General features: G+C 39.2%; 1 protein-coding gene across 2 annotated transcripts in view; it reads left to right on the plus strand.

Annotated features, from left to right (window-relative positions):
• Window positions 1-14,716, plus strand: part of NYAP2 (neuronal tyrosine-phosphorylated phosphoinositide-3-kinase adaptor 2) — a 266,423-nt gene that overhangs the window by 208,673 nt on the left and 43,034 nt on the right. For both annotated transcript variants that reach the window (XM_027049063.2, XM_053215873.1), the window contains one exon: window positions 8,789-8,892. In XM_027049063.2, coding sequence (XP_026904864.1) covers window positions 8,789-8,892 — 104 coding nt within the window. The remainder of the gene's footprint in view (window positions 1-8,788; window positions 8,893-14,716) is intronic.

A 14,716-nucleotide genomic window follows, 5' to 3' on the forward strand; every position in this document is an offset into this window, starting at 1 on the left:
TTTCCTTTGTTTCAATCTGTGTTTTTTAAGTACTCCAATGACATATTAATTATATAAAAAAGTTACCTTTTTAAGGGAACTCTTTGGGGACTCAGAGTCTATATAAAGTTACTATTCTCAAAATCTTCAGTCGCAGGACTCCATATGTTCATAAAACTTACTGAGAATCCCAAAGGGTTCTCCTGGATCTGGAAGTTAAGTCTAACATATGGGTTAAGTATGACAATATTTATCATATGAGAAATTAAAATTGAAAATTAAGAAAATTATTCATTAAAAATAAATCCATCATATGTTAGCATAACCATTTTTATGAAAAAAAACTATATTCCTAAACTATAACAAATGGTGAAGAGATTGAAATTGTTTTATGTGTTTGTAAATCTCTTTACTATCTGACTTAATAGAACATGGATTCTCGTAGCTGCTTTGGACTCAATCTGTTGTAATACGTTGCTTTGGTTAAAATATATGAAGGGAATCTGGCTTTGTACAGATGTGTAACTGGGGGCAAAAAGGAATATTTTGATAGCCTTTTCATATAACTGTGTATATTCTTTTTCAATATCCTACCCAAACTCAACGAATAGCAGTTTTGTAAGGGTTAGTTACCTATCAATAAACTCATCATACTCTGTTGCATTAAACTCATTGGTCTATCTTGCCCTTTAAATGGATCTTTTATCCATGCATGATTTATAAGATCATGCTTTTAGAAAGTATTGGTTCACAAAGTCATGCAAATCTTCCATATGTTGACACATTTCATTATAAAAATCAATACAGCACATTAATTAATATCACCACTGATCTCATAAGAAAAGTCTTTCAGTATTAGGATGCTGTCTAGCTCACAGTGGTGCAGACAAGTTTTTCAAAATTTGAATTCCTGCTTGAAAGCTCAAATTTATCATTGTCAGCAAATTCTGTCAGTTGTCTTCCTTAAAGCAATAGGCTTACTTTATTCATTTTTGACAAAATATCTGTCAATTACTCAAGTCTGTGTGGCAATGAAAAATACATAATTACCACTACAGTTTAGTGCTGTTGCTTTGATGTGCTAAGGTCACAGCTGATTTATGCAGCATGGTTTTTGGACTTTGAGTGCATTTGTCAACCCAGTGGGAAAAGCAAATTACCTCTTACTTAATACTTCTTTGAAAATAGCTTTGACCTTATGTCACTACCTCCTCATAGGATCTTAGAGACCTCCAGAAGTTCTGCTACAGAGTGAACACACATGGCCATTATTGGAAATCAGATTGAAGTTCCCTTCCATCGTGGACTTGACCACATATGCTTTTGGATAAGTCTTGTTCCTAGGCACACAATGCTGAACTTATGTTCATTATGGACAATGGTTCAAGGCAAAAGCATAAGGACCATGGCCATGGAAATAAAACCTACCATAAGGACCATATAAATTATTTTGGACCAAATTTTGTTTCAAGATGTTTGTTTTTAAATAAACCACAGGGCTCCTGGGGGCTCAGTTGGTTAAGCATCCAACTTCAGCTCAGGTCATGATCTCACAGTTTGTGGGTTCGAGCTGCACATCGGGCTCTGTGCTGACAGCTCAGAGCCTGGAGACTGCTTCAGATTCTGTGTCTCCCTCTCTCTCTGCCCCTCCCCTGCTCACACACTCTCTCTCTGTGTCTCTCTCAAAAATGAATAAACATTAAAAAAATGTTGAAATGAACCACAAATGTCAATGGTATAAAAAAAGACGTCATTAGTATCACATCCAGTTTTGATTTTCATTTATTAGGAATAAAGAGTTTTTACATTAATAAGGTGGGTGATACATAAAATTGAAACTTGGATTTCCTTCTTTTTATTTTGTCATTTAGAAGTGAAATATAACACATTTTAAAAATAAGTTAAAATGGGGCCCCTGGGTGGCTCAGTCAGTTGAGTCACTCAGGTCATGATCTCACAGTTTGTGGGTTCGAGCCCCACATTGGGCTCTGTGCTGCCAGCTCAGAGCCTGGAGCCTGCTTCAGATTCTGTGTCTCCCTCTCTCTCTGCCCCTCCTCTGCTCATGTTCTTTCTCTCTCTCTCTCTCTCTCTCAAAAATAAACATTAAAATTTTTTATTAAAAAATTTTAAAAAATAGGTTAAATTATTTTTGTCATGTTTTCATTCCTAATACGGGTGATGAAGGGTTTTATTAAACTTTTGTTTGTTTGTTTATTCTGTTTCTGATGCCATAATACAAGGTAAAATGCCTATCCCCATGATAATATGCATTTGATCCTGATACAAATCATGATATGTCTTTTTAAATTTGTATCTTGGCAAATGGATTTTCTTTATGTTATGGTAGTAAGTATGATTAAACAGCATATATTACTTAATTTTTAAAAGTTTATTTATTTATTTTGAGAGAGAGAGAGAGAGAGAAAGAGAGAAGGCATGCAAGTGGGGAGGGGCAGAGAGCGAGAGGGAGAGAGACAGAGAATCCCAAGCAGGCTCCACACTGTCAACATGGTGCCCAATGCAGGGCTCGACCTCACGAACAGCAAAATTGTGACCTAAGGTCGAACACTTAACCGACTGAACCGCCCAGGCACCCCAGTAGCATATATTACTTATTAAAAAGGTAAAATATATTCCTTTATACACATATACTATAATTTTATTTTAATGTGAAATAAAGTATTCTTGAAGACAAGAGCACCTTTTATATGCAGCTAAAGTGATAACTACCCTAAGGGGTGTTTCAGAAATTATATATTACATGGGGTACCTGGGTGGCTCAGTCGGTTGAGAGTCAGACTCTTGATATCAGCTCAGGTCCTAATCGCACAGTCCTGGGATCCAGCCTCGTGTCAGGCTCCAAGCTGAGCAGAGCCTGCTTGAGATAGTCTCCCCCCACCCCGTCTCCCTCTCCCTCCCTTGCTCATGTGCACGCTCTCTCTCTCTCTCTCTCTCTTTCAAAATAAATAAATAAACTTAAAAAGAAAAAGAAATTATATATTACAATAAAAGAGGCTGTCAAAAAAACAAAAACAAAAACAAAAAACTGTTAATGCCACACCATGCTATCCTGCCAGGTAAGAAACCAAGCATGCATTGCAGTACGTAGGGCATCCCTGTGTGGTAGGCAGTAGTATGATTTATATTATGTCTACATAAGAAAGTGGAAAGTGGTAAGGGGAATCTCAGCTCTTCAGACATTTAGAAGGAACACAAGTGGGCATTCCTAACTCTACATGCGTATGATTCTCCTTCTCTCTACAATGGATCTTATATTTCTACAAGTACTTCTAGAAGCCATCCTTGGCCCATAAACTCTACCTATCATGTCTCCACCTCACTTTTTTTGGGGTTTTAGATCTTCACCAGAATTCCAGTATTCCCAAGAAGAATTACCAGTTCGTCCAGTATCTATAGTTTTACTCTCTGGCCCTGCAGATAACACTAGGACCTTGGTCTGTGACTATGGGGTACTTGGGACTCATCCAAAGCTATGTAAGTCTCATTCAGAGGAAAGCTCCACGGAACGCTGGAGAGAGGAATATCTTCTCCCAGGGTAGATGTTTGCATCCTGCTGGTTTTCTTTCTCTGGTCACAAAATGATCACAACTATGATTAGGCCCGTTTTCTCTTTTCAGCGCCATACTGACAATGCTGGGGCCTATGAGTTTCTCAGGGATCTACAGAAATATTGGGTATTAAAAATAAAATGGTAGCACTAAAATTCCAGAAGAAACTTCCAGGTTAACATTAATGAATGTTTAATGAAATTATACAAAGTATGGCATCAGGTTCACGGAATCAATTGTTAAATTCAGTATTAAAACAATTCTATTACAGTTACTTGGTGATCAAAAAGGATGAAATCTTACCATTCTGAATGGAGCTAGAGTGTATTCTGCTAAGCAAAATAAGTCAGTCAGAAAAAGACCAACATCATGTGATTTCACACATATGTGGAATTAAAAAAAAAAACAGATGAACATAGGGTAAGGGAAGGAAAAATAAGACAAAAACAGAGAGGGAAGCAAACCATAAGAGACACTTAAATACAGAGAACAAATTGAGGGCTGCTGGAGGGGTGTTGGGTAGCAGGGTGGGCTAAATAGGTGATGGGCATTAAGGAAGGTACTTGTTGGGACGAGCACTGGGTGTTATATGTGAGTGATGAATCATGAAATTCTACTCCTGAAACTATTATTACACTATATGGCAAGTAACTTGGATTTCAAGAAAATTTAAAAATAAATAAATAAAACAATTATATTACGTTTGGGAACAATTTCTAGATTCGATTGTGTCATACTGCAAGAATTCCTGAGTCCAGTTGATTATTGCCTAGAAATCATAGCCAGTCATGAATGAATTGGATTATTCACAGTCCAATCATTCCTGAAGCAAAATTATAAAAATGCATGCAAATTATATACAGGACACATGACATTTAGCGTGGGACTTGAGGGCATCTTATGTGTTTACTTGTGATGAGTGATAGAAGCCTTTAAACAAAGTGGTGGGAACCATGAAGGTTTTACTATAGTCCTGGTACAACTACCACTTATTACTTAAACACCAGTGTATCTCAAATAGCATATGTGTTATTTCCAACAAATGCCTTCCTTAGAAATGAAAGTAGAATTTGTAATAAGCATACTTTTTTGTATTGTAAAGGGACCTCTCCGTGACTTCCATATAGCCTTGAGCCATTGATTAGAAACTTTCAGCAACATGACTTGGGGAAATCATGATATGTTTCTGCTACTAGAGATAAATATTGCGTATTAGGAAAAAAAACTAAGATAGAGGAAAGATATGTCTCAGAATTTGACTGATTTTATTTCTTTGATGCTAGATGAAAGTGTTTTCTTTGGTGAAAATGCCCTACTCTCCTGTTGCTGTGTAGATACAGAGGTTGAGAAGAGTCATTTGTCTTTGCTTTCTGAAAGCAAAGAGAACTCCAATACTCACAATAATAGCAGTGAATGCCTTAGAGATTATTTGGTAACACAACTAAGGACATGATTTTGAAGAGAAATACAATTCACCTTGAAGGGAAGATGAGAAATGATTGAGAAATGACTATCTCTACAACAAAACAAAACAAAACGAAACGAAACAAAACAGTGATAAATTGAATCCACTAAGAATAAAAACAAAGAAATATTAAGTCACACAGTTTGCTGGGTACTTACATAATAAAAATTTTAAGATGATCATGAGTCATTACTTGGGAAACATTTCATGATAATATCTTGATAATGGTTTATTCCAAAAAGTTAAAATTGGTCTCTTTTCTTTTCCTTTTCTTTCCTTTCTTTTGTTCTTTCCTTTTTCTTTTGTTCCTTCCTTCCTTCCTTCCTTCCTTCCTTCCTTCCTTCCTCCCTTCCTTCTTTCCTTCCTTCCTCCCTCCCTCTCTCCCACCCTACCTCCTATCCTTCCTTCCTTCCTTCCTTCCTTCCTTCCTTCCTTCCTTCCTTCCTTCCTCTCTTTACTCCCTCCCTTCCTTCCTGCCTTCTCGGCTTCTTTTTCTATTCTTTCTTTTCCCCTCTGATTCTCTTTCTTCCTTAATCTACTACCTTTTTCTTATTCTTTCTTCTCTTTGCACTTGATCTGCATTGAAATTTCATATATGACATCAACTGTTACTTCTAGGATGATGATTAATAATACAGCTTACAAAGAAAGAGCTTTTCCTTGGATGTGGGAATAACAGGTGCCTTTTAGTTCATCATTAATCTCTTAATGAAATGGAATGAGTTTTTCTTGAGGGAGGAAAGTTCTACCTTAGATCTCTTTTGAGGAACATGGCCATTGTTCTTGAGCCCCCAAAAAACCTTGGCAATTTTTACATGAACAAAATTCAGGATGAAAATGTACTGTTTTTAGTGTCATGGCTCCTAAGCTTCCCTGTTTAAGGCTCAAAGCACAGTGTATTTCCAAGGGCAGGTAAGATGGACAATTTAACTTCAATGCCATAGCCCTAAAGAATCTCTGTGAGGCTTGGTTTTAATCAGAATCTTTTCTGGGATTTTTTGATTTTGGGGGCTTCTTCAGACAATTCTTTTGGTCAAGGATCCTTGGTGGATGCTACATCATAAAGACCCCCAACATGGCCCTTTAATATAGAGGGACCATGATATACTCCATAATATAACTCCATAATATAATAAACTTGAAATGCACGTAAGGGCCATGTAAAACCGAAAGAAGGGCAAAGAGCCAAAATGAGTAAGATAAAGATAAACCAAAACTTTACAATTGTAATAATATCCCTACAACATGACACCATTAAGCAGTAATGTTATGCAGTGTGTATGTGTGTGTATTTGTCTCTGTAAGCATGTGGACATAATGGCTTTATGGTCACAATGTTAGTCTGCTGCTACAGGTAGAATCATGACCCATATGAGCCATGTTGGGATCCAATAGTTGACTCCAGTGTGACCTCACCTTAGCGCTAACCCACAGGGTAGTCAGCTAGTAGCCTAAACTGCTGTGTGTAATGTGGATTGAGTGGTTTATACTGCAGTACCTAAGGGGGCTTCGTGAGCTCAGACATGCTCTGGACTGATGTCCAATGGTGGTAAGATGAAGCCTTTGCAGGTCATAATGAAATGGGGAGTCTGTCTGGATTTTGGTACAGCTCAGTCTGTTCCTTAGAGATATCTTTGTGTAGGTTTGAAAGAGGCTGGTTAAGTCAGAATCTGAGTGGAAGCCTAGCAGGAGAAATTAATCCATAGGTACACTAGATAATGTAAAAGGCCTCGAATTGTGTCACTCATCAGATAATCTCTTTAATATAAACTGGAAAAGGACCTTAAGTAAAGAAATATTATTTGCCATCCTTTCCTAGGAAAAAATAGTGAATTTTCTGACTCCATGTGACTAAATGTGCTACCACAGCAAAGGGATACATGGAAACATTGGCCCCGTTCTAAATACACATCAACCAGGATTGTGATAGATGCTTTACCCGTTATTTTATATAATAAAAGATGATTTGCTGAGGTATGCAAGGATTTATGCCTCCTGGGAAATGAGATTAACTTCTAAGTTACAGTGATAGTTTATGCCATTGTATGATACTGTTATATTTAAACTTACCTTTCAAAAGTGGTTGAGTAGACTAGAATCATCTGCATAAAAAGTAAGGCAGGGAGAGTTTCCAACCTCATGCCTCCTCTGAAATGGACCCTAGAACATCACAAAGCCTTTGAATGAGAATCACTGCCTTTGTAAGTGGGGAGCTAGGCCTTGAACTCAGGCCTTAAAGCATATTCTACATTACTTGCATTGCCTCCATTTGTTTTTAGGAGTTGCCTTGACCTTTCCTAGGTTAAACTGAGTGTCTTCAGTGAAAGAAAAATGCGTATTAATTGAACACTTACTGCGTGGCCCACACCGACATAAATGCCCAAAGCCACAGCAGGCATTGCAAACACTGTATAAGTGCTAAGGCAGTTTCAGAAGAGAGACTCAGGATGCTTCGCAGTAGGAAGGACTTGCTGAAGTTGGTCTTCGGAAATGGGTAAGACTTAGTCTGACGGAAGTCCACACAAGCGCACACCCTGAGGTGAAGGACAGAAGCAGGATCAAATGCAGAAACTGAGAGGGGAAGACAGTTGCATGTGCTTTGGGGAGAACAGTGGAAACAGAGTGGATCTGAGCAGATCACAGGAGGCCTCTGAAAATTAGTCAAGGGGGTTTGAAGTTTTTCTCATATGAAATATGGAATAATTAGAAAACTTGGAATAAGGTGGGTGGCTTCAAAGTAATTTAGGAAGCTCAGTCTAGGAAAATGGTGTCTAAGTTGGTTTTGAGCAGAGAGATTATGGGGGTCAGCAAGGAGGTTTCCAATATATACACGTGTATGTAAGTATGTGTAGAAATTCGCAGCTTTTCTGGCTAACTGTGTAACTCTATGGAATATCTTTCGGATTAGAGATAATTCAAATATAGCCCAGACAGAAGCTGGAATATACCTGGCACTCAAAAAGTTACAGCCAATATAAAAGTCTGTGACAAAAGTATTTTCTTCTCAAACGTCTTCATCTATATTAACATTGAAATTAAGATCCGATCTGTACCCTCTTGGATGAAGGGAACTCTTCCATTCCCAAATTCTAATCTCCAAAGTATCCCATCAATGGCCTGGGAAACTCGTTTGAGCTTCTGAAATCGAAGAAGAGTTAGGGGAATGTTTTTATAACTTGGAAAAATACTATCATTATGAAAAATACCAAACGTCTTAGAAGATGGTTGTCAACTTGAAAGTGAATAGAGATAAATTAGAGAAGGGCTACCTTTCAGCCCAAGCCCCAGGTTCTAGATTTCAAGATTAGAAGAAGGAAAAAGAGAGAGAGAGAGAGAGAGAGAGAGAGAGAGAAAGGGAGAGAAAGGAAGGGAGGGAGAGAGGAAATATTTTGGAGCAGGTAGAAAAGACATTTCAAGACCTCTGGACCAGCGCTGGAGGAAATGTTCATGTCACTTGCTTTTTTTTCCTGCATGGGGCTCTTGCTCTGGCACTCGCTCTATAAAAACTAACTCCAAATGAGGTAAAATGCCTGAGGGAACAAGGCCTCTGCTTGTTCCCTTGGCTCGTTCTTTATTTCCGGGAGCTGAGTGCAAATAAAGCTCGTTTTCGAGTCGGTTGTCGTGAGACTGTCACGACCTGCCAGGTACCAGCAACCATCTGCAGTATCCAATGCACTGAAAGAGCGCGCTGCAAAACAATACGGGAGCCTGAACGCCGCTGGTCGCTGCAGACCCTGCTCAGCTAATACTTTGCCTTTTCCCCCCCTTTTCACAGAAGCGAAAGTAAGCTGCAAATTAGGCCGGTCTGCGTCCACATCAGGTGTGCCCCCTCCATCAGTGACGCCTCTCAGGCAAGCCAGTGACCCGCAACAGAGCCAGGTACCATCACCGTTAGCCAATCGTGATTGACTTCGTGTGATGCAACATGCCAGGCGCTTCCACGTCTGTCTGTCCTGTGTTGCCGTAGACAACTCTTGCGTTTGCTTTTATTTTTCTATGTGTGTATGGGTGGAGGGGGTGAGTTGTGGTGGTCTGTGTTCTCATCCGGAAGGGAAAGTCTTTCTTCTCTGTGACTGGTGAAACTTCCTTTGCTGTTTGTTACCAAATCGTTTTTTTGTCTCTGGTTCCCATCATTCTGTAATATTAATGTAGTAAATTTGTACTCTATGTATTGGCTTAGTGGTTTTTTTTTTTTTAAAGCTCTTCCTCTCTTCCATGTTTTGTGTACTTTTATACTGTCTCTGAAAATTTATCAACATTTGATAAATTTATCTACTTTGTTTCATGTAGATTTCTTTTTAAATGTTTTGTCTATAACACTTGCACAGATGTTGGCAATGAATTTGTACATATCTTTCAGCTCTTATCCTATTAGACTGTAATATTTGTGGCCGTTTTGCTTTTATTTCTATTTAGCTTGGAGCATGATTGTAAGACACTGTGGATATCGATGTCCTTATAAATATTCATATACCAACTCATCTGGATTGAACATGGCAGCCAGTCTTCTTTCTTAGGCTATAAAGACAAATTGACCGACCAGATAATCTAGATATTTACCAAAAACTGTAGATTAATAAGGCGATCTTTAAATAAATGATTTTCCTCTCTTACACCAACAACATCAGAAATGTTCTCAGAAAGAGAATGTAAGTGTTCATGCATGGTAAATAAGATCTCTATTATCGCTTGGAGAAAAGAGACAAGAAATAAAGGCATAAACTAAAATATCATTTAATCCTTTACAGTAAGAGTATGTTGCTCTGATGTTCATTTGGGTACATGGTTGTGTCTGGGGAATAATCACGACACATAAATGTCTGTGTATAACTCACCCAATAGAAATTCAGTACGTTGACTTAATTTGTGAAACTTAATTGTTGTTAGTGTTAAGTATTACGGGTGTTAAATAGGATAATGTCGTCCTGGAGTGATTTCTCTCCACTTCCCAGCTTTAATCTTTGCATTCATAAAACTCTTCTGAAATAGTAAATTATAAAACTAGTGAGGGTACCTCCACAGGAACTGTCCGTTACTGATTAGCAAATTACATATTCATCAATTATTTAAAATGTCAAGCTATTTTAAAAACATAACTAAGCAGAATAATTGCATTTTTTTTTCTAGTGGGAGACATGGTGCTATTTAGTTTTTGGTCTGGCTTAAATGTGCACGGGATTTGATTTATGAATATATGAGTTATCTATAAACACGAGAGATGAGAGGCTTCTCTCAAGGGCATCTGAAGTGTCATTTAGATTTCCTTGTGTCTTAATTTAAAATGTTAAATGCTTTCATAACTAAATGTATCCAGCTCAAACACTTTGGGGGTAAAAAAAAGAAGAAACAATAGGACAAGGAATTAATAAATAAATAATGTAATTAACCTCACTGAGATAAAATTAGTTTCTTAGTTGATTCAGAGCTGTTTCAAAAAATTACATTTACTGATATTTAAAAATTTAAAAATTGAATCCAGAAAGGGGAGAAATTTAGCTGTCAGGAGATTGCATTAATATAAATGATTTTCCAAGGACATGTACCTTGCTATTACATTACCCTCAGTATCACGGGGAGGTTTTGTGTTCTTTGTTTTGTTTTGCTTTTTTCCTAATTATCTTTATAGTTGCTTCATCCTAAACCCCTTTAATTGTAAGGGTCCCTGGGTTAAAATGATAGCAGTTCCCTGGGCTAAACTTCTGAAATAAAAACAAGACAGGATTTTTGTGCTTTCGCATTACCAACTCTTTATTCACCTGATGGCATACTCTTTATTCTTCAAAATATAGCAACATGAGAAAGCCCCAACCAGCAGAAATTCTGGCCCACATCCATATGGTAGATAGGCTGTCAGGGTTCTGAACTAGAAGGCTAGCCTCTGAGACTCTCTTCTGTGGCTTGTGACTGGTTGTAGTATTTGCCTGTTCTTGTACTAAAGAAGTAAATAGGCTCAGAAGATCCTTGCTTTGCATTCCTATGACTTAGGACTAAAGTCAATGGTTACCTGTTGAGGATCTCTTCTCACCCAGTTCTCAGACCCTTGACTGAGATGTCTAAGTAACAACCCTTTGTTGTGTTGATGACACTGCCCTTTGTTCAGTAACCCAAGGCGGTGTTGACTTGTTGACTGTAAGAGTGAATATTCACACACCAACTAGGCTATGGAACACCTACCATTATCAAATAAATATCCCCCCCCTCACTTTGGATACCAGGATTCCCAGTAATTATTTAATAACAGAATGTGTAGTAAGAGATGAATCCACCTCTCGTTAGGAAATTATGGAAAACCACGTGATCTCTTTCAAACAAACAAAAGCAATCACCAATCCCTAAAATAATTCCAATGGGTGCTTATGAGCTGAGGAAGTTGGCTTTAGGATGCCTGTGCCATTTCAGCCATATTAAGGGCATTACCGTTCATAGAGAAGGCACTGTGCTTTCTTTCAGATTGTTCATATCTGATCCCTTTTCCATTTCTTCAGTAGAAGCTTTTGACTTGCCATTACATGTCATGGTAGGAGCTTTCTCAGAAGTACTGCAAGAAGGGTACATAGAAGTGCCTGATACTGCTCCAGCAGAAAAATACAGAGGTGCCCACAGTGGCCCTTCAGGCCTAGGCCAATAATGACTGTCCACCCCCAAAGAATCTAGAGACAGTCCCTAACTGACTGAGCTACAGAGGAGCCTAGGGCCAACAGTGACTGCCTACCATCTGCATTTGTGTATCAACAAAAGTCAAGGTAACATTGCTTGATTTTGCAATCTTTTGGTCTCAGGTAACTACGGCAGAGGCAAGATTTGTAGAAATACATAATCTTATCTGACTGGAAGTTCAAAAGACGTAAGTTAAAATGTAAAGCTCAGGAAAGAAGTGAGTTGTAAAGCATGTAGAGTCCAATATTCTTTGAAATTCAGAGAGATGAAAACACATTACTTTCTTTGTGAATTCACTCCGGAATAAGTAGACTAGACAAGGGGCAGGAATTTTATTGCCATGAAGCCGCATATGTTGGCATTTGTCTGAATGTAGATCTTTGGAAATTAAACCGAACTTCTGTGCCTCCTGTGAAAAAATAAAACCTTTTCTTTTCCTTAGTTATAAAAGCAAAACTGTCTAGTGGTCACATTGAACTTGGAGCACATGTAACTTTCTCTTTTTTCCTTATATAATAAAGTGGAAAGCCATGTGTTCAGAAGAAAGGGGGCGGCCACCTTTGCAGACAGTAGAAAGGGGAGTTCATGTCATGCCCCTGATTCGGCCGAGAACAAGCCTACCTCTGGGAATGGGACCCCCATTCCACTGGCAATCATACCATCTGTGGTCTTGCTGCAGCAGGTGATAGGACAGCCGCTAATGCTCTTGGCCACGTGACAGCCATGCTTTCTTTCAAGAAGGGTGCCGCGAGGCCGTGTCTCTAAACAGAAGTGCCAGTTTTCCTTGGAAAAATGTTCCCAAAGAACGTTTGTATTTGTGTTTCGAGGAAGGAAGGAGATGAGCACCACACCCTCCACTGTCCACACACTCACACAATACACACATGCGGACGCGCTCGCACACGCACGTACACACGCACGTAGACACTGACATTTACATACACTTACGCTCCATGATACACACGGACTCTCACACACTCACGTATACATACACATACGTGCTCACACTTGCACACTCAATCACTTGTGAATGTGCCCACGTCACATTTGTTAGGTAACACATCCCCGTGTCAAATCAGAGAATCCCAGAGTAGTGATCACATCACGTCACATCACAGCATCACATCGCCATAACAGTGATCTAAGTGTTGAAATGAAACTTCACCTTCTCCCTGAGGCTGGCTAGTTGATCTTTCTAACCTGGATTATCTCTGATGATCCTTGATCTTGGGGAGGGGTTGGGAAAAGGCTGTCTGTACTGTCCTTCGGACATACATTTCAAAGGCTGACAGACCCAAATCTCTTTGGAAATCTCACAGTCGCCTCTGAAGCCATTATCTCTTGTTCTGCGGGCCCTCTGTGCCATGACAGATGCCTCTTCACTACCTAGGACAGGCCTCACCCCGGCGTCTTTTCTGTGTCCTCACAAGCTGTTAGCCGGGCAAGCACCCCAGGTCCATTCAGCCTGCCCCTTCAGTATGATTTCTCAAACATTTATTCCTTTCAGTGCCAGTCCTCTGGACCCTTTCCAAGCTCCTAACATCCTCTTTCGATATTTGATGATCCTGCTGGGGCGTAATGAGAGCCAGCCTGGGCTGACTGCAGAGCAGAACATGTTCTCTTTCCTCATGGATGCCATAGCTACGTCTGCAAGCCAGCATCAGGCCAGCTTTTCTCTTCTAGAAAGAGCATGTTGGGGTGGCCAAAGCTTGGCACATGTCCAGCATGTGTTCTGGCCATGCCTGGATGTCAAAGTTATTTTTGAGATACCCTTATAAAAAAAAGGAAATTAAATCATTCAAAGATATGGATTAGGGATCAGTATATATGATTCTGTGCCCAATTCAGGGGCATACCTCTAATGGCCAGCACACTGTGTGAGAATCGGTGATCTTTGCTGACTCACAAAGTTTCTCCCTTGATAAATGTCTCTCTATATATGTCCTTGAAAAAATGTTTTTCTCACACAATCTAACACTGACCCTTTCCTTAATTTTCTACCTCCGATGCAGTGGGATGTGTTGATTGGTCCCACAGTCTCAGTAATGCTTTGTCTTAAAGCTTTGAGAAGATCACTGCTCTGTCTCAGGGCCTCTGTCAGTTCTGGGCTTTCATTTAATTTTCCAGATAGTCAGAACATTTGTACATAGAACCTGTCGGAGCCTGGAAAGCATAAGGAAGGTGAAAGACAAAGGGAGACCGAGTATAGTAACATAAATACTCAAACTAGGACGTGGGAATTCTGATTCCATCCACTCAATGCCTACCTACATCTCTGAAGAATGTAACCTTAAAGGGTATGTTCCAATTTAACTTCACCTTCAATACATGGGAGCAAGTAGAAAAATAGAAGAAACAAACGCTAAGAATAAAGAAGCCTTAATGATGCTTTCTCCTTAGAATTTCCATGCCACCATTAGCATGGATGTGGCTTGTTTTGCCAAGACTATACATCCTTTATTCTGGCATTAAGCCATATAGACCTAGAACATATGTATTAAGAGGTTTCATCTGATCAGTTGTATATATATTTTCAAATGTTTGCTATCTAGAAGCTGAAGTCTTGTGGTGGATGGGAGGGAACAGTGTTAGGCAAGGAGGGAACAGAATATGGCATGTGCCACCCCAACTTAACACAAGGAAGGGGTCCTTTTCCGGCATCTCTTTTTCAAATGTTGAACAAACTTTTGTTGTTGTTAAGACCCTGTGACTATTCCAGTTACTCTTATGAGACCTGATCCGAGAGAATGTTCTGCATTGTCTTTGTACTTTACACAGATGATTCGATTGTATGCTCATTATTACAGTGCATGATGGGAATGGGCGAAAGGCAGAAACAGAACACACAACCAAGCAGCAAATGTTGAACTCACTTCATTAACACATAGCTTCCCACCACAGAGTTTCCTTCAGGCCATGGGATAGATTTTACAATGACTCCTATTGTTTGCTTCATTCTGCATACAAGTTGACTGTTACGTATTTCCAAATATGTAAAAACTCAACAAGGATACTTGAAAAACCCTGCTACCTTTAGAAGGCAACC

Source organism: Acinonyx jubatus, chromosome C1 (assembly GCF_027475565.1).
Source record: "Acinonyx jubatus isolate Ajub_Pintada_27869175 chromosome C1, VMU_Ajub_asm_v1.0, whole genome shotgun sequence".
Classification (NCBI taxonomy): Eukaryota; Metazoa; Chordata; class Mammalia; order Carnivora; family Felidae; genus Acinonyx; species Acinonyx jubatus.